We start from the raw sequence: 19,946 nt of genomic DNA on the forward strand, positions 1-19,946 counted from the left end.
GTTTGTGTGCTTGAAATACACTGCCTTATCTTTGCCAACCCAGTGCATTCACTAGCAGCACATTCTTCTGGGATATCTGAATAGCTGTGCTGGGATATATTTTCTGGGGCTGGTATTTCTGGGGTTTCTACCACATCCTTTGACCCCAGCCCAGCTTTCCACAACCTAGTGCCCCCCTAATAGTTGAGGAACTGCATGGCGTGCAGGAAATCCTACACACAGAAAGCAACACATTAAGTAATAAGGGGCTAAATTTAGGGCCCCGAGGTGCCAATCCAGCTCTGTGCTTTTTGCAGGGTTTGCTCCTCTTCTCCCATTCAATTTCTGGTACCATGTCATCTTAATGGGGCTTCTGCCATTCCTCTGAGTCTAGACCATCCTTCTCCAACCTAGTGCCCTCAAAATGTTCTGGAATACATCAATCCTTGATCATTAGCTATACTGGTTGGTGTTGATGGGAATACTAATCCAAAATCCTTTCTTTTTGCAGGCAAGCCAAGATGTTTTTATTCAAGCAAGCTTTTGGCTAAGATCAAGTGTAACATGTGTAGCAGGCTTTTAATATACAGTATTCCTAAATTCAAGCTGTAATCATGGACATAGGGAGCCACTGTAGTGTAGTGGTTTGAGTGTGACTCTGGAAAACAGGGTTTGAATTCCCATTAGGCCATGGGAACCCACTGGGTGACCTTGTGCAAGTCACATTCTCTCAGCCTCAGAGGAAGGCAAAGGCAAACCCTTTCTGAACAAATCTTACCAAGAAAACCTTATGCTAGGGTTGCCTTAGGGTTGCCATAACTTGGAAACGACTTGAAGGCATGCAACAACAACAACACTCTTGCTCCCCATTCTGACCCTATCGAATCCTTGCTCTTCTCTAGCTGCTGGATGGCCCTTGTGGACTCTTCCAGTTCTATGATTCTATGATCTAGTTGACTCTTCTCTAAATAACATCAAATTGTATAACAAACTTTTCTATTTCATAGAAGATAATTCTTGTTTTCCATATTTGTTGGCATACGTTGGTTAGCACTAGAGATTATTCTGTCTATGTGGACTGTAGCAATTCAACTGGGATATCATCTGTTTCTGGTGATTAATTTTCCCCAAGTTCTCTTATTACAGCTTCCCCTTCACTTTTTAGAATGTGGGGTTCATCTTCATATGCTGCTTTGTTCCATTTGTCTCTCATTTTCTCATCGCTTTGATATAACTCTTCTGTGTATTGCCTCCCACATCTTTTTATTTCTTCCTGGTCTTGAATTATGTTCTTTTTATTGTCACAGAGAATCCCAACCCTTCGTTTGAACCTCTCTTTGATTTCTCAGATTTTGTGGAAGGGGTCTCTTGTTCTTCCTTTTTTGTTTTTGTCTTCTTTCCCTGCATTGAACATTGTAGTGATTCTCTTTATCTTTTTGTTTTCTCTAGTTACTGTATAGTTGAATTCATGGTTCTGAATTTGTTCCTGTCTCCCTTTTGTTTTGCGTTTCTTCTTTCCTTTACTGCTTGAAGTGTTTATCTGTCATCTATTGTTTCTTCCTATTCTTTTGGACCACTGGAAGTGTCTGTCCACATTCTTCCTTTATTATATCCCTGGCTTCTGACCATAGTCCTACTGGTTCTAGGTCTAGCACAAATCTGTTTCTTATATTGCCAGTAATTTCTGTTGAGATCTTCTTCATATTTTGGTGTAATGGCTGGTTTTGATTTCTTCTTCAGCTTTACTCTTATTTTTGATTTAAGTAGCTCCTGGTCTGTACCAACTCAGCACCTGCTCTAGTCTTGGCTGCCATAAGCAAACTTCTCCATTTCCTTCACCATTTTATATATGGGACACCATTTTGCTCTGCCATTATATTTAATGGGATGAGCATCCAGGGATTTTGGTATTCATGGGGCGTCCTGGAACCAAACCACAGTGGATAACAAGGTCCCACTGTATTTCTGTAGTGTGGATACAACCCTGTTGGGTGGATTTGGGATCTTATTGTACTTTGCTGAATAGCCAATTTGGATACCCGTGAATATGTTTCCTGGGCTGCATCTGCACTGCAGAAATAATCTGTTTTGACACCACTTTAACTGCCAGGGCTCAATGCTGTGGACCTCTGGTAACTGTAGTCGGTTGTTCCCGGAATTCCATAGTACTGGAAGTACAGTTCCCAGAATTCCACAGCATTGAGCCATGACAGTTAAAGTGATGTCCAAACAGATTATTTCTGCAGTGCGGATGCATCCTTGGATTTAGGAATGGGAGCAGACCTTTTGCAATTTTTTCTCCCATTTACTTAGGCCACACTTTCATTGCTCTTAAAATACCTAATTCTGAAACAAAGATTCAAAACACACTGCAGAAATAATCCAGTTTGAGACTGCTTGAACTGCCCTGGCTCAATGCTAGGGAATTCTTAGAATTGCAGTTTTGTGAGACATTTAGCTTTCTCTGTCAGAGAGCTCTGGTGCCACAATAAACTACAACTCCCAACAAACTAGATAGGACTAAAACTCAGCCTTGCAGATAGGAAGTAGTGAATGAAGAATGGTAGATATATATGGTAGTTAGATATGTGTAGTCTTAATTTTTGATTTATGTTATCTTTTGTTATGTTTAATGCTTTTTCTGTATGATATGTTGTATGTTTGATGTATGTGGTATGTTGTTTTGGATATATGATTGGTTTATGCATGAACTTTTTATATACATTTTTTTTTTAAAAAAACCTTAATTTTATATAATACAATTCCCAGGATTCCCTAGCACTCAGCCAGAGCAGTTAAAGCATTCTCAAACTGGATTACTTCTGCAGTGCGTTTTGGATCATAGAACAGAGCCAGCTTTTAAAAATAGAAAATTAAGGCTTTCTAGAAGCAGCAGCAGCAGCTTTGGCTGCATCCATACTGCAGAGATAATCCAGTTTGACACCACTTTAACTGCCAGGGCTCAGTGCTATGGAATGCTGAGAATGGTAGGTTTTTTAAAAAAAAAATTAATTTCAACATTTATAATATTGCACATATTTACATTCTATATTCCAATTAACTCTCTTTATATAACTATATATATAATTACATGATACACTTTATATACTACGTGAGAATGGTAGTTGTGGGAGACCTTCAGCCTCCTGTGGCCGCAAAAATCTACAAATCCCAGGATTCCCTAGTAGGCACTGAGCCAGGGCTGTTAAAGCGGTCTCAAACTGTTTTATTGAGTCTGCAGTGTGCAGACAGCGCTGCGGCGGCTCTGGCTGTCCCAGGTTGCGCGCCAGCGGCCCCTAGCGTCCGAAAGCAGCACTACCACTGTGCTGCTGGTGTTGAGCGAAGGCAGCAGCATCAGCAGCAACATCAGAAGAGGATGTTCCAGGAGCCCTGCGGATTATCTGCAGATGCCTCCTCCCATTGGCCAGCCCGCCTGTCCGTCTCCACAATGAGTGGGACTCACTTGGCTCTCTGTCCAGCAGAGGAGAAGCAGGGTAGCCATCCCAGTTGCCTGGGCGACGCCTGATGGTCCCTCCCCAGCTCAAGGGCTGCTATTTTGGGCAGCATCAGCAGCATCAGCATCAGCATTGCTCTGCCTAGGCTTCCTCTCCCTGCCAGCTCTTTTGCAGCTGCTGCTGCCCTTGCTTGGCAAGGGGGCAATCCCAGTCCCAGGGGGGGCACTGCTGGGGCAAGCCAGAGCTGGCGGCGTGGGCAGCCACAGAGGTAAGGCCATCCCAGGCAGCAGAAGCACCAGAAGAACCAGAAGGAGGAGGAGAAAGCAGCCTTCTCCAAGCAGATCCTTCTCCCCCCAGCATGGCCCTGGCTGGGAGGAGGATTCAATCCCATTACAATCCTCTTGTAATTGGATTGGGTCTACCCTGCAAGGAGGAGGAAGGGCCAAGGAGAGGGGGGAGATGCCAGTAGGGCAAGAGGATAAGTATCCTGGGTGCAAGGGTGGGGAGGGATGGGTGGGGATGGGGAGGAGGAGGGTGAAGGTGAAGGGATGGCGTTGAAGGATAAGACCTGACAGCCGGGCAGAGGAGAAGTGTGTGGTGGGGACAACAGAGATGGACAGGATGTGACAAGCAAGTGGCAGAGGAGGTGGAAGGGTGCTGAAGAGATGTGACAGTCTCCCCTACACACACACACACCACACACTACACACTACACACATATACACAGACCAGTGAGGGATCTGAGTGCATGCAGCCAACTTCTTTTACCTGGGACCCAGCAAAAGCGGGTTACCAGGTGGGCAGCTGAGTGCAGGGACATTGACGGCGGTGGTGGGATTAACCTGGACAGACCTTTGGGAGCAGCATGGCTTTAGCTCAGTCATGGTTGCCCAGGAGGAGGAAGAGGAGTGAGGAGGATGGGGTATCCCGGCCCAAGTCATAGGATTCTGCCATGACAGCTGATCCTGTGTTAATACAGGAGGCGGAGGAGAGATGTGATCCCCTGCCTATCCTTTCTGGAAAACATTCAGGGGTAGCCGTGTTGGCCGTAGAGCAAATCCAATCAGGAATCCACCCGACAGTGATGTCTGTTTGATATTGGTTTACTTTGTATTTTTTAAGATTAAAAATTCTAATAATAATGGTAATAATAATAATAAAAAGGAAATCCAACCAACACCAGAAATCCACCCAACAGTGATACCTTTCTTGGCCCTTTTGGTTGACCCAATAAAGGCATCGCTGCTGGGTGAGTTTTTTGATGTTAGTGGATCTCCTTTCTGTAGCATAGCAGTCAGAGAGCTTTCCCCCCTCTATCTTGCACTGTCAGCCTGCTTAGATAAGTGCTGAGGTCAGTCTCTGTTCTGGAAATCCCGTTCTCCTCCCCTGAATGTTTCACTTCTCTGGTCTCTCCTGGTCTGTATTCTAGAGTCTTCCTCTAAGCATTGTCAATACCACTCTGCTTTTGAACACAGGTCCCAGGCAAAGCGGCAAAGCTCTTCTCCTTCCCGTCACATTCCTTCTCCCAAATGTTTGCCTCCTTGACTGAAACCGGATCGTGATCTTTCACATGATTTATGACTCAAGAGAATGAAATCCAAAGGCCTGCAGGAGATGCAGGAGACACCATTTCTCTCTTTCTCTTTCTCCAGGCTATGTGACTGAGCCATAAAATGCCAAATCAGACACATAGCAATTCATGTGATAAAAAGATGCATGGCAAAATCAGATATAATTATAATCATACTGTTGGTTTGAATTTACTCTTGTAGTAGCCATTGTGGAAAGAGAGTTTAGAATCACCCGGCCTTGGTACTGCAGTACTAGGTGTTGAAAACCCAGAGAGGATTTACAGGACTAGGAATCAGTGGAGAAAGTTGGTTCCAAATGGGGCAGGGGGAAAGGGTTTATCTGTTTTTATGTGAACAGATTGTGCTGGATTTATTAACAAGCTTTCCATATGCAGCCTTTCCTGTTACATTTAACTCCTCATGAGGCATGCTCTGGAGTGATCTATCCTAATTTGCAACTCATGGGCAAAATGATACATTTAAATAGTTCAGCTTTTGCTAATGTTGAACTGAAGAGGTCTCAGAAATTGTTACAACAGCCTTGTAAAGCAGGGTAGTGTTGTCAGTGGAAGAACACTTACTGACTTCATCCTTTGAACAACATATTTTGTGGTTAATCAGTTCATTTATAGTCCATGCAAGAGCCATTGTGCTTTGAGCATTAGACTATCACGCGAGATCACTGGGTGACCTTGGGCAAGTCACAATCTCTCAGCCTCAGAGGATGGCAATGGCAAACTCCCTCTGAAGAAACTTGCCAAGAAAACCCTATGATAGATCACCTTAGAGTCATAAGTCTAAAATGATTTAGAGGTGCACAAGGACACCAACAATGCTATGTATCACCTCTTTCAAAAAGTGATCTAAGAAAAGATTTGTTCCATCTTTCTTAGATTCCCTAAGATTTATGGGATACTTCAGAAATTGACTATAACACATATGGAAAATACTGCTTTTATACTATACTACATAAAAGCATAATGTATTTTTCTCCTATACCACATGCATTTTTACAGTTGTGAACACCTTTCCGTTTCAACCCCTTTACAGTTCCTTTTGCACAAAAAGACCTGGTTCATTGAAATGGTGGGTAGGTCGAGAATTCCTCCTTCCTGACATGCTAACTTTCAGTATGCAGCGACAGAAGCTGTATCATTGGTGGTCTGTGGGTTTGTTGTTTACTGCCATCAAGTCGACTTCGACTAATGGTGACCCTATGGATATTTTGTCACCCCGTCATCAACAACCCATGTCAGGACTTACAGATTCAGGGCAGCCATGGTTTCTTTTATTGAGTCTATCCATCTGGAATGCAGCCTTCCTCTTTTCCTACTGCCTTTTCCCTTACCAAGACTTATTGTTTTTCCAGTAAGTCCTGTCTTCTCTTAATGTGTCCAAAGTAACTGTCTCAGCTTAGCCATCTTGGCATCTAATGAGAGTTCAGGCTTGATTTGCTGTAGGACCCATCTGGACCCTAAAGGACCTTAAAGAAATGACACTTCAGAACGGAGGCAGCTAGAACTGAACTTTCGCAGATGTTTTTAGGGCACTGAGGGGCTAATATGGTACAATCCTACAAGTCCAGTATATGTGCTTCATCAAGCCAAAAGCATCCTTTCAGCTTGCCTGGTTTTCTCATGCCGTTTCCACACAAAGAAAGAATATAAAGCAATTCCAGGGTTGTGGAATGAATTTAACCTTGGCTACCATATACAGTGGGTCCAGTTGGAATCCACTGGGGTTTGGTTCCAGGACTCCCCATGGATACCAAAATCTGTGGTTGCTCAAGTCCCATTAAATATAATGGCACACAGTGAAATTGTGTTCCTTATATACAATGGTAAAATCAAGGTTTGCTTTTTGGAATGTATAGTTTGCTTGAATATTTTCAAGCTGTGGATGGTTGAATACGTGGACAAGGAATCCATGGATAAGAAATCCATGGTTATGGAGGGCCAGCTGTATTGAGAACATGTCAGAAAGGCTGTTACATGTAAACCAGAGGAGCACTACATGGGTATGTTGATACATATGCTAAACCCTTTCAGAGATGTTCCAAACATGTGGAGTGTAGGAGTGGATGATGCATCAAAGTACCCTAAAAATGGAAATGATTCTGGGACCCCCTCTCACATTGTTTCTGTGTCTGGGTTGCATCTGATATACATACAGTACCACACATTGCACAAGTAAGCCTAATGGAGGAAACAACATTCCTACAAATGTCCTTACTCAAGCCATTTGAAGCCTGACCAATATTAACTCTCTCAATTAGGCCTTGAAACTGTTTGTCATGGTTCCTACTCTCCTTACTTAACTAGCAGGTACAGAGTGAAGCCGCAACTTCAAAGAGTTGGTTGAAGCCTCCACAAAAGGTCACAGCAAATTTAGTTGGTTACAGTAATTCATTTTCATTACCATTGTATGGCCAGGAAAAGGGGAAGATGTTTTTATGCCTTGGGTGGCAAAATTACTGTGCTTATAGTGATTCCTCTTCTGCACCTTGACTTGGGGAATGAAGAGAGTGCCATTTGATATTTTGCATCAGGTTGCAAAATGTCTTTGTTCAGCCCACTTATATACCCACTAAGTATATTTGAACTTGAGTCATTTCAACATTTGTGTCTCCCAGCAGGACAAAGCGAGGCAACCTCTGGGGGCCCTGCGAAGCCCCCCTGTTGGTTGCGGGGGGCTAAGTTTGGGCCCCCGAAGTGAGATCCCTGGCTGTGCTGACTGTGGGGCAATCATGGGGGGTGCCGGCCCCCATGTCCATGATTGGGGATCAGAACGGATAGAACCCTGTGGCATCAGGTCAGTCCAGCCTGCTGTTCCTTAACCTGAGAGGGCTGTGAACCAGAAATGGAGAGGGAGGGAGGGAGGGAGGCAGGGAAGGAGGAATCACCCTTCCCACCTAACGTTTAGGTCTCCTCGTTCTTCCTGAAGCTGCAGTACACGGCAAAGCCCCCAGGTGACGTGTGAAGCCCGGATCCCCACAACAGAGACCACACCAGCTGCAGGAGGTGAGCACAGGAGTAGTTTTTGTGGATGTGGATAGGATCTCTGAAGAGAGAGACAGGGTGCAAGCCCAGAGCCCTTTCAGACTGCATAATTTCACACTGCAACTGCTGAGGCTGCATCAAGTGGAATCCTGGGGTTTGTAGTTTGGTCAGTGGCACTCAGTACTGCACCAGACCCTGTCCAATCTTGAAAGCAAAACAGGGCTAGCCCTGGTTGTGTACTTGGGTGGGAAACCACCAACAAATGCCAGGTGCTGTAGAGTATAGCCTAGATATATATCAGAGCAATATATTCCAGAGGAAGGAACTGGCAAAACTACCTCTGATTCTTTCTTGAGCAAGAAACCCCTATGAAATTAATGGGGTTGTGACTTGAAGGCACATAGATATACACATTCTCTCATGAATGTTCAAAGTCTATCTGTATGTCTTGTGTGCCTTCAAGTCATTTCCAACTTGTGACGACCCTAAGGCAAACCTATCATAGGGTTTTCTTGGCAAGTTTCTTCAGAGGGGGTTTACCATTGCCATCCTCTGAGACTGAGACAGTATGGTTAGTCAGTGGGTTTTCGTGGCTGAGCCAGGCTTCAAACCCTGGTCTCCAGAGTCCTAGACCAGTACTCAAACCACTAAACTATGCTGGCTCTCTTTTCTAAGTACCACTTCCTAAACTGCAAATCCTAGGATTCCATAGGATGGAACATGGCAGTTTAAGTGGAATCATAGCACTATAACTGTGTAGTGTAAAAGGGCCGTTATGTTTTAACATAGTATTCTGTCTTCAATTGAGTAAAGGATACAGGAACACCAACATTGACTTTGATGAACTGCAGAATCCAAGCCAAGACAGAGGCAAAGGACTCTTCATGGCCCAAATAGTTGCCAGTGGACTCTTTCTTTAGGCCCTGCTCACTATCCTTTTTTTCTTAGCTAGATCGCATGTGGCAGTGAATAACTGAAATGCTGTAAAAAGGGCATTGCAATGTGGACCGTCTTGCGGTGTCCGCATTGCAAAAGGGATGAAGAGTCCAAAAGCTCTTTAGGCCTCCCTCTTGGCCAGAATGAATATGGCTGCAGTACCAAATGAAGAGGGCAGTATGAAAGCCTGTGCTGGGGATGAATGGAAAACTTGGGGAGGCATTTTGGTGCCCCAGACATCCAGTTGTTTGTGGGGGTTATCTTAGGACCATAGAGTTTGAAGGGACCCCAGTCTATTCTAACTCTCTGTCAGCATGGGATCATGCAAACATATGCTACTATTTTGCTTTACTAGTAGGAAAAGACTTTTTTTCCTGGTAGAGCTGGTTTGTAAATAATAGTTGCCCATAGGAAATAAAAATCACCTGAAGGAAAATTTGGTTCTTTTGTCCCCTCGGCTTGCCCCATTTTGAGGTTATGTATGATTTACTGGACCTGATGTGGGTGGGCAGGTTAGGAAAATATTTTTATGCTCATGTTCAAAATCATTAACTTTGCTGCGTGTTTCAAAACGTACTGTTGCCCCTTTTGGCCTAAGTTGCCCACTACAATGCTAAAATTATAAGTGTATTGTACATACAACAGGTTTTGTTTCAGTGCAAATGTTGCAGTTTCATCTTGTCAACCTGTGATATCTGTACATCCCCACTATTACTGCCAGATTTGCAAACTTTCCCCCTGAAACACAGGCGTGGAGAGGCAAGGAAGCCTCAAGATGATACTGAATTTGAAGGTGTGTTCTTGCGGAATTAAAAATGCATAAATCATAAGAAGCACAACCACATGTTGGTTGTAAACCTTCCTCTGGGGCAATAGAGTCTGACAGTCTTTTTCATCAAGGAAAACTATCTAGAATCTCTTCTCTGACAAACAACAACAACAACAACATCTCAATTTATTTAAAATCCTAATTTATTAAAAATCAAAACATCTACTGTACAAATCCTAGGATTTGTGGTCTACATTAGTTAGGATTAACTTCCTTCACAATCTCAAATATCCCAGTGAATCAGGCATGGTAGAACCATGCTCTACCTGTATTCAATGAGGAAATTACACTTAATGAGTAACTTTGGGCCTTCTGTTTAATTTCATGTGGCACTCAGACTAGTTCCAAAAGCTCTGTGCAAGATACCAGTTCTTACCTGTTCTTCTGTAAGAACAATTTGATTGCGAAAGTGTGGAAAGGAGGGTTGAGAAGTGAAGGTAGTGTCAGAAAGGGAGACAAAGGGTGTAGCTGCACTGCAGAAATAAAGCAGTTTGACACCAGTTTAACTGCCATGATTCTATCCTACAGATATCCACCAAACTACAAATCCCAGGATTCTGCAAAATAGAGTCATGCCAGTTAAAGTAGGGTTAAACTGCTTTAATTCTGCAGTGTGGATACACCCAAGGAGTGACTTGGCTCACTTTGTACCCTGGTCTCACACACAGCTGCTTTCAGCCTTGCCTCCTTCCATCATACAGACCCAGAGTAAATCTGTGGGATATAACCCTTGAGAGAAGGTAATCCTAGCTCTAATTTCGATTGTCTCTGGTGCTCCTGAGGAAGGAGAAAAAGTCTGTATACGTTGAGACCTAAAGGGCCTCAACTGGGATACCAGATATAAGTCAGCAATCCTACACCCATTTTTCTGGGAGTAAGCCCTATTGAGCTCAATGAGACTTACTTCTGAGTAGAAGAAATGTATAGGATTGCACTGTTAAAAGTCATAATAAACCTGTTATCAATATATCCAATTCTGTTTTGCAGTCAATGGTTATCTTGGCTCCTGCAACTGCCCCAAGCAGACGATTCCAGAAAATTAGTCCTTCTAAATGTATGAATGGCTAGTTTATAACCAGTTTATGGCCTTGCATTCCATAGCAGTGCCTCATCTTGGCTAGAGCTGAAATGGGTATTTGAAATTCAATGAAATTTCCAATTTCACCATTCAAGTGTGCATTTTGAATGTGACATTTTGCCTCGATTGAAACGGTTTAGATGTGCTGGCATCTTTTGGGTGCTTTTGGCAGGCATTTGTTTGTTTGTTTACACATATCTATACCCCACTTAAACCAGTTGCATATAGCAACTGAAGCCTCTCATGGCATACATCAATAATATAAACTAAACAAATAAAAAAGTCTTATAATCTGTCAGCTATCAAACACTAAACACCATAACATACCATCCATCAAATGCTCTTCAGTACTAAACGCCATTACATGTCACTTATCAATACAGTCAGATACTAAATCCTATTGCTTGCTAACCATCAGATACTAAATCCCATTGCTTATGAGCTATTAAATACTATTAAATACTAAAAATATATGGCTGCATGTCAGTTATTAAATCCATTACATGTCACCTGTCAAATATCTTAGGAAGCCTAATGCAGATATCAAATATTGGGCAAATATTTGACAAATGATTTTATCTGGAGAATATTTGACATACCAATTTGGAAGAGATTTTTATGGCAAAAAAAATCCTCTTGGCTCTAAAGGGTACTGACTTGCTGCCTGTCATTCATGGACAAAGATAGCTCTCTCTGTTTTCCTTCCGCCTTGCAGTGAATGTTGTAGTTGTGGTGGACGGGAACTGCATCCTCCAATACACCCATCGTCAATCACCTTGCTCCTGCCTTTCCGATGGGGAGCCTCTCTTGCCCCGACACCCTCCATCAACGTATGGAGCTGTGCCCCCAAGCCCCACTATCCCCAGAGGACCAGCCTGTGGGCAAGAAGCTGGACCGCCCCCATCCCGCAGGACTCGTGGACTCAGTGTCCGCTGTTGCACCAAAGCCTGCCTGGGGGACGAAGAGGAACATACCGAGCGGCACCTCCATCGGGGGCCACCTTGCAGCCACCTCACCCCAGTGCCCTTGCCCCGCAGCCCCTCCGGGCCATGGTTTGGAGTGGGATCACTCAGCGGGGGCCGGCCAGGGACTCGTGTTGTGAAGATCTGGGACCGGCAGCGTTGCCCTTTGCTGGAGGAAGGGGATATTATTGCCAAGGTCAACGGGGCTGATGTTCGAGACTTGAGTCCCAGAGAAGTGGAGAATGTTTTGCAAGAGCACACACGAACGGGTGATGTGATCCTTCTGGTAGAGAGGAAAGGTAAGTGACAAAAGCTGGTAGACAAGCAAGACCAGACCTAGAGAAGTCAAAATGCTTTTGTAATTCTTCCCCACCCTCTTCTGCCCCACTCTGTTTTACCATAACTTACTTACTGAATAACTTGCTCCATAATAATATCACATTAGTGACCAAGTATTGATTAGGATATTATTTTCTTATTTTGATTTTACATTTGAGCATCTTGATACCAACTAACAGAAATTTAAAAACCACACAGCAATCTCTAGACAGCTGTCATTTCTTCTACATCCTCCCATTTACAGCTGTACTTATACCCTGGGCAGTTAGTCTGCAGGTAGTGAGTCATGTTTTCTAAGATGCAGCAAATGCCAGCCAGTGAGCTGCTAATATACTTTTCTGCACCTCCTCCAGATACATAGTCGGTGGCTCTCTCAGTCCCCAAGTCATGTAGTTAGCTAAAACAGGTCCCCTGAAATCTTGGCAGGTGATATGAGGCTGTTGTCTATTTTGACTTTGTGGCTGTGTCCAGCAACCACTGTAGTTGCTTCTGTATTTTGACAGCTACTACAGCAGCACACAAGAAGAAGCAATTGAGCAGCTCAGGTCATTGCTTGGGGTCTGCACAGAAAGCACCACAGATAAATAAAACAATTCAAACAAATAATTGCATGCAGTTAAACTAATGTGCTAGGTTCACAAAATGGCTACAAGCACAGGATGATGGTAGTGAGTGATGATCACTTAATAATACCAGCTGTAAGACACCTCTCTCTCCAAATACACAACTGCCAGTGAAATTGTTCTCATTGGTGAGATTGGGTGAGTTTCCCACTATTGCTGTAGTAGCTGTCAAAATACAGGAGCAACTACCTGTACAGTGGTTCTCTGTGGTATAGGAGGCTACAATTGCTCTGCCCTGCACCACGGAGCCCTGGCAGTCCATAGGGCAGAGAAATTCCTTCCCTTCCGGAGGGGTAGTGAAATGGAAAGAATACTGTGGTGGTAAGTGTGTGATCACTGAATTTCAGTAGCATTGTTCTGTTGGTGTCTCTTGTATCACCAACAATTTTGGTGGTGGTTTTACAGCAGTAGCAGCAGTGATGGGGCCAGTGGGGGCTGAAAATCACTTAGAAGGGGGTGCATGTGGCCCACCCTCACCTTGAAACATCAACTTATATGCATTGGAGCACTCTCGCCCCATAAGAGCTCCCAGGCACTTGTTTACCTCTGTTTTAAACACACACATCTATTCTAATCCACACACTGTGTATTTGCAGTGCAGTGGACACATTAATGTAACCAATGGTGGAAAGGACCATGATGGGCAATGGGAAAGTGGGTCTAAATAGCTTTTGGCAAGCAGCAATTACCACAGTAATGATTTTAAAAAATCAATTTTGATATTTTGCTGTTAGATTTTGTTTCCTTTCAAAGTTTGAACAAATCAATATTTGAATTTCACAGCCAATATTTTTACATGAGCCCTGTAATCTAACTATTTCAATGTATTTATGTGTTTAAACAATTCAGGGGGATGGCATTAATATGCCACTGCACATTAGCAGCAGTTGGACATAATGCTAAACCATGATTTAGCAGCTGTTTGCATTTGGACATAATGGTAAACCATGGTTTAGTGTGACAGAAATGAGTGCAGTTTCCTAAAAGGCATGCCTGTGCCCCATTCTCAACTCCTTCATCAAAGATGCAAGGAGAAGATCAGAAGTGCCTTCCATTTCCATTTGTGTACTTTAACATCCCATCTGAACCCAGAGAGCTCTCATGCCTCACAAAACTACAAATCCCAAGATTCCATATGAGGCAACCATGGCAATTGAAGCTGTGTCAAACTGCATTGATTTAGTAGTGCAGATTCAGCCTCAAACAGAGATGGACAGTTTGTAGCCCTCTAATATTATTGAACTGCATTTCCCATCAGCCTTAGCCAGCATAGCCAATAATGAAGGGTAATGAGAAGCTGCCCATCCTGGCATCAAACTGTGGTTTCACAAAGACTTCTCCAATTGGGAGTTCCCTCCAGGTGGACTACAACCTTCAACATCCCAGAAAACATTATTGGTTGGGTATAGTGAAAATTATTTTATGACTAAGGCCCAGTAGAGACCAGCACTTCGGCCTAGGGCCGAAATGTGGGTTACTTAGGGCTGGGCATCCACACCGCGTGGACATCATAATTGTGTGTGAACACGGCAATGGCACCACGCACTGCCGGGAGCAGGTTCTTTTTTAGGGCTCCCGGAGGCCGTGGCGTTTGTCTGCTGCGATCTCCACCCAGGACAGAAAGGGGCGGCATCTGGCAGTCCCTATCTGCCTGTCTGTATCCCCCCTATGTAAACATTAGTCCAAAGCATCTACATGGCACAAAGTTTGTGGCAGCTGGCTTAGCATTACATCCAGTCCACTGTGAAATGTAGATTGCCACCTTTCACAAACTGCCAACTCTCTGACTCCAGCTGTATGTCAGCTGCCAGATGCTGTCAAATACTGACTGGTATTGCAAGTCTGACAGCTGCTGAAAAGATCACTGGATGATTAGTGCTGATGTGGAAGATCAAACCAAATGTGTGTCTAGGCAGAAGGCAATGATCTGAACAGGCATGATATAGCAGCAGCCATGCCAAAGAAGGTCTGGTTTGTCTGTGGAAGGGAGGCTGGGAGCTGCATACCACTTTAGATTCTGTGAAGAGTGGCAGAACACAGATCCAAGAAAGAAAAGTCTGTGTGTATAATAAAGCAACATAAAATAGAGTTATGTGTAACACCCTCCCCACCAAAAAAACAACTAAATCACAAGTGGGCAAAGCCTGTGTTAGGACCCAATCAAAATGCCACAAAAGTGTGCAAGCTTTTGCATTCTCCAGAACTTTACATCAGGCTAGTTGGTATGAAACAGTAGGGCAGATGTTGTGGGCAGTTAAGATTTGGGCATGGTGTAGTGTTTTGAGTGTTGGACTATGACTTGGAAGGCTTGGGTTCGAATCCCCACACAGCCATGAAAGCTTCTGGATGACCTTGGGAAAGTCACACTCTCAGCCTCAAAGGATGGTGATTCCCCTGTGATGAAACTTGCCAAGAAAACCCTATGATAGGCTCACCTTGGGATCGCCATAAGTTGGAAACTACTTGAAGGCACACAACACACAAAGACACACACTAAGATAGAGCATGCAGATTGAATGAACTGTTGGTAGGTATGCAGCTCTCAACTGCGTAAACACCCTAAAGCCACCAGATGCCATCTGATCTTGGAAACTAATCAGGGCTAAGGCTAAGTATTTGAAAGTGAGTGCACCAGGGAATGAATATCAGATGGTGCAGGCTATATTCAGGGGAAGGCAGTTATAAACCATCACTTGAGTATTGCTTGCCTAAAAATAAAAAAACAATGAAATTAATGAGGTCATCGTAAGTCCACAGGCAACATACTTAACTTAGGGATATCAAGTTACACTTAAAATACATAATTGTACAAAGGATGGGTGGCCATAGTGGTGTCACTAGGGTTGGCATCACCTACTGTGGTAGCTCATGGTGTCACCCTCCCCATTGACCTCCTCCCATTCCACACCATACAGGCCCGGAACAGATGGGCCAAATGCACTGTGCTGGCGCCGATACTAGGTTTAGGGACCGCACACCAACCGCACTGTCCCTAACCCTAGCATGGTGCGGCAGCGGAGTAATGGCGGTGTCCCATCCATACGGGCAGCACCATTTTGACGTAAGTGACACACGGCAACTGCACATCGCTGCACATCACTTATGTCGCAAGTGCACCAATGGCACACTCGCGGCATCACTCTGACACCGCAAAAAGAACCCGGAAACACCGGGTTCTTTTTACTCTGGAGGGAAGACGCATGGTTTGGGGGCTTTGCCGTCCCTCCGGAGTTTAAACGGGCGAATGCAGACCGTCGTTTTGCAGCAGTCTGTACTGCCCCACAGAATCCTTGGTAATGTCTTTTGTACTAAAGTTACTCTTAAACTGTAATTACTGTATATCACTGAATTTAATGGTAATAGTTATGACATAAACAACCACCAAAATTAAAATTGCAATACCTTTAAATTACAGTATCATACACACAGCCCAAATATATTTACATGTACATAGTTTCATATGTTTAATGTGAAAATTTTGTAGATGTGATGCTTTCAGAAAAAAATCAAAAAGAATTAGAATTTTTAGGGTTTTTTACTCTATTTTTTAATATATATATATTTTTAAAAATTGAGCCTCTCCTTTCTCCTCCCACTGAGCCTCACCCCACTCACACCATCACTTCATCTATTTAAGGGAAACACGCAAATCCACAGCCTGTTTTTGCCAAAAGGGAGATGTTTGGGCAGCAGTGGTGTCACCCCCCCCCCCTTAGGGTGTCACCTGGTGTGGCCCGCAGCCACCTAGTAATGCCCTGGTGGGTGGCCAGGGCACCATCTCTGAAAAGAGAAAGCCTAGCTGCAACTGAGAGATCTCTCCATTGCCTTGGGCAAAACATGCAGGTTTTCTATGCTGATTCTGGAACAGGTGTGTTTTCTCCAAAGTAATGGACAGACCTTTGTGCTCCAGCCAGTCTTTTTGTTTTCATGGTGTTTTTCCTTTATCCCTGCAGTTTTCATTTTGAAAGTGATGTTAACTGTGAAGCTCATGGCCACAGCATCTGGCCTGGGTTTTGAATGTTCTTGTTTCTTTCCCAATCTCCAACATTTTGGTATCACCTAGCATGGTGAATAGTTCTAGAGTCTTATACATTTGCACAGTTCTTTGGCATTTTGGTTTTGCCCAAGTATGGATTCCCCCCACCCCATTGACTATTTGTTTTTCCATTTGTAAAGATTCACATAGGAAGATTAATGGGTTGCAAATTTATTTCAGTTCTAAGAAGAAGATTCTACCTTTTTCAAACTGAGGTCTAAATTTTATAGAATATTTGAAACAATCATTTTCATTTCCTAAAGATCTACTATGAATTGACTGCACACAAAGAGAACAAAAACAAGAGTGTGCTGTAATCTGCACAGATGGAAATAACTAGAATCTGTGGATCTGTTTCTGTGTGGTTCTAATATCTAGAAATCGTTATGGCGGCAAAAGCCTCAGATATGAAGTACTGCCAAATACTTTAATCAGCCTGGGAGATAGAAAAGGAAGCCACCTGAAGCAATATTTGTAATTTTCATGAAAGAACAGCACATTCTTATACAATTTATTATTTTACTGCCAGGAATGGGAAGAGGCTGTAATGGGATTTTTCTACCTCATTGACCTAAACGGTTTGTCTGGCTATGGTTACTTGTGCCCCTTAGTTTGGGTGAGTGATGAGGGGTGCTGTTTATGCTGCACCTCATATAGGAAGATATCCTGAGCTACGTAGTCCTCTCTCATAGAGAACCCGACAGTTATGCAGTGAGGCTTGGTAGTTTTGTGGACCCGGAGGGAAGCTCAGTTTATTACAATTCACTTCTAATATTCTTCCTTTCCTCCTCTCTCCTTCCCTCTGCAGGTCATCATTCCCGGAGACATACTACCCAGGAAAATTGTTCGTTCCGAAGGGACCACCTCTTGCCTGATTCCTCTCACAATAAGGGAGTTTCCCGGGATGCTCCTAACCCTTGGGGAGGTCCCCCAGGGGACACTTTAGCCGTGACCAGTTTTGTGGGCCCTGAGCCCCGTGATGTACTTGTGTGTCCTGCACATTGTTCCCAGAGGCCAAGGAGACCCCGGCCAGCAGGAGGTGCTGGGAACCCCACAGGAGGTGTGGATGGTCCCAGAGAAGAGTATGGATGCAGCAGTGGCACAGCCACAGCAACAGATGGAGGCGGAGTTGGGAAAGCAGGTGAGGATATTTTGAAGGCCCAGAGATGGGAGCAGTCTGTGTCCAGCTCACCATAAGTTCTATGTTTTGCACTTAATAATGTGATTTGTAGAGATTCCATACGTTTGCTTAACGTGCTTTAAAGCAGTGTTTCCCAAACGTTGACCTTCCAGGTGTTTTGGACTTCAACTCCCTACCCAGCTTGGTTAACAGTCAGGAATTCTGGGAGCTGAAGTTCAAAACATCTGGAGGACAGTGTTTGGGAAATGCTGCTTTAAAGTGTTGCTCATTTCCATAACTGGTTTCACACAAACTCAAACATTTGATACGCTTGGTTCACACCAATAGCAAAACAACCTGTTTCATGTTTATAGCAGTTCATTTTTTAAACTCTTTTCTGAGGCTCATGGGCCTTTTTGAGAGTCTTGTAAATGCTACGGCCCTTCTCCCCAGAAGACTGTGCTTAACATACTTTTCAAAGTAATAGGAAGTAAATTGAAGAATATAAATCTTTTGTGCCCTGTGAATCCCATCTATGGACCCTAAGGATCCATGGAGCACAAGTTACTCACTTCTGTTTTAAAGGGATATCTTTATATGTGTGCTGCAACTAAAACAACAAAGAGGGTTGAACTGGTGAATTTTACTTACTCACTCGCTTACTTTATATGCTGCCTTTCTCCCAAGACAAGGCCTGGGGCAGTCTCATTCACAAATGCCTGTTGTGGTTGTTCTTGTTGTTGTGTGCCTTTAAGTTGTTTCCAACTTTGGTGATCTTAAGGCAGACCTATCATGGGGTGTTTTGGCACGATTTGTTCAGAGGAGACTTGCTATTGCTTTCTCCTAAGGTTGAGAGCATTGAATTGCTGAAGGTCACCCATGAAACTTATGGCCAAACAGGAAATCAAATCCTGGTCTCCAGTCCTAGTCCAGCAGTCAAACCAGTATGCCTTATTGGCTCTCCCCCAAATGTTTATACCATAATAAATACATTACTTTTCAAAAAAAAATACTCCCTTTGCCACTCAAGCTGGTTTAGTATCCATCCCCTTTGAACTCTGAGGACGGTAGTCCTTTGATGGGAGGTGTGGAATAAGGATAACCGAGAAGTGTCAGTGGCAGCAGGCTTATCATTATTTCCAGAATTCCTTGGGAACAGTAGAATCCATTGAACTCTGCAGACTTAATAGGCTCTTTGTTTACTGCCCCTGTAAGGGCAGAGCTGGGATTTTTTGATAATCTGAGGAAGTGCTTCTCTCTCTTAACAATCACTGTCTTTTTATTGGGGAAGAGGAAGAGGAAATGTCTGCACCCTAGTTCCCCTGCTGAGAGCAGAGTCGCCAGGAACTCTCCATGTATACAGTACACAACCGCCAGAACAACATGTCCTTCCCGGATCTGAACAGGTTAAGGCTCAGCCGCTCCACTCCCCTCCCCTGAAAGTCCTTGGCTTATCAGGCAAAGAGAGAAATTCCTGAGAGGGGGACAGAAAGAGGAGTGGATTGAGAGAGAGAAACGGGGATTGAGAGGTAGCTGGGAAAAGCAGGAGCAGCCTTTCAAGGGGTGTTGTGAACCTCACTCCCCTTCTGACCCTGTTTCCTGGCTGTCAATCTCACTCTTGCTCCATCCACCCAGAAAATGTTCGAGCAGGTCCAGACCTTTCTGCGCCACATCCAGGAATTCAAGCGTAAATACTTCTACATCCTTTTGCCTGGGATCTTGTGGGGCATGGGAGGGAGGTCCACCTGCCAGAAAGGAGAGGAAAAAGGATAAGTATTGGAGGCTTCTCTCCCTGCCAAAGAGCATGATCAAGGATGAGATGGGGAGGGTGCAGAAAGACTTGTGCTTGGTGGTGCCAGTGGAGGATGGTTCTTTGGGGGACTGTGTGTGCCAGGGTGATTGTACATTGGCTCACACCAACAATGTGCATGGATAAGGGTGCTCATGGAGGTGATCTCCTGCCAGGAGACTGTTAAAGTCTTTCTCACACTAGGGCAGGAAGGCCCTTGAGTCCTTCTG

The 19,946-nt window shown here is 44.0% G+C and overlaps 1 protein-coding gene across 2 annotated transcripts in view; it reads left to right on the forward strand.

Moving 5' to 3' along the window:
• The first annotated feature begins 3,638 nt into the window (after window positions 1–3,638).
• MAGIX (MAGI family member, X-linked) overlaps window positions 3,639–19,946 on the forward strand; it is a 34,270-nt gene continuing 17,962 nt past the window's right edge. For both annotated transcript variants that reach the window (XM_089484666.1, XM_089484656.1), the window contains exons 1-5: window positions 3,639–3,702; window positions 7,638–7,816; window positions 7,949–8,025; window positions 11,563–12,108; window positions 17,616–17,948. In XM_089484666.1, coding sequence (XP_089340792.1) covers window positions 7,752–7,816; window positions 7,949–8,025; window positions 11,563–12,108; window positions 17,616–17,948 — 1,021 coding nt within the window. In that variant the 5' untranslated portion in view covers window positions 3,639–3,702; window positions 7,638–7,751. The remainder of the gene's footprint in view (window positions 3,703–7,637; window positions 7,817–7,948; window positions 8,026–11,562; window positions 12,109–17,615; window positions 17,949–19,946) is intronic.

This window comes from Sceloporus occidentalis, unplaced genomic scaffold, assembly GCF_023333645.1.
Source record: "Sceloporus occidentalis isolate IW3139 unplaced genomic scaffold, rSceOcc1.0.p SCAF_1, whole genome shotgun sequence".
Classification (NCBI taxonomy): Eukaryota; Metazoa; Chordata; class Lepidosauria; order Squamata; family Phrynosomatidae; genus Sceloporus; species Sceloporus occidentalis.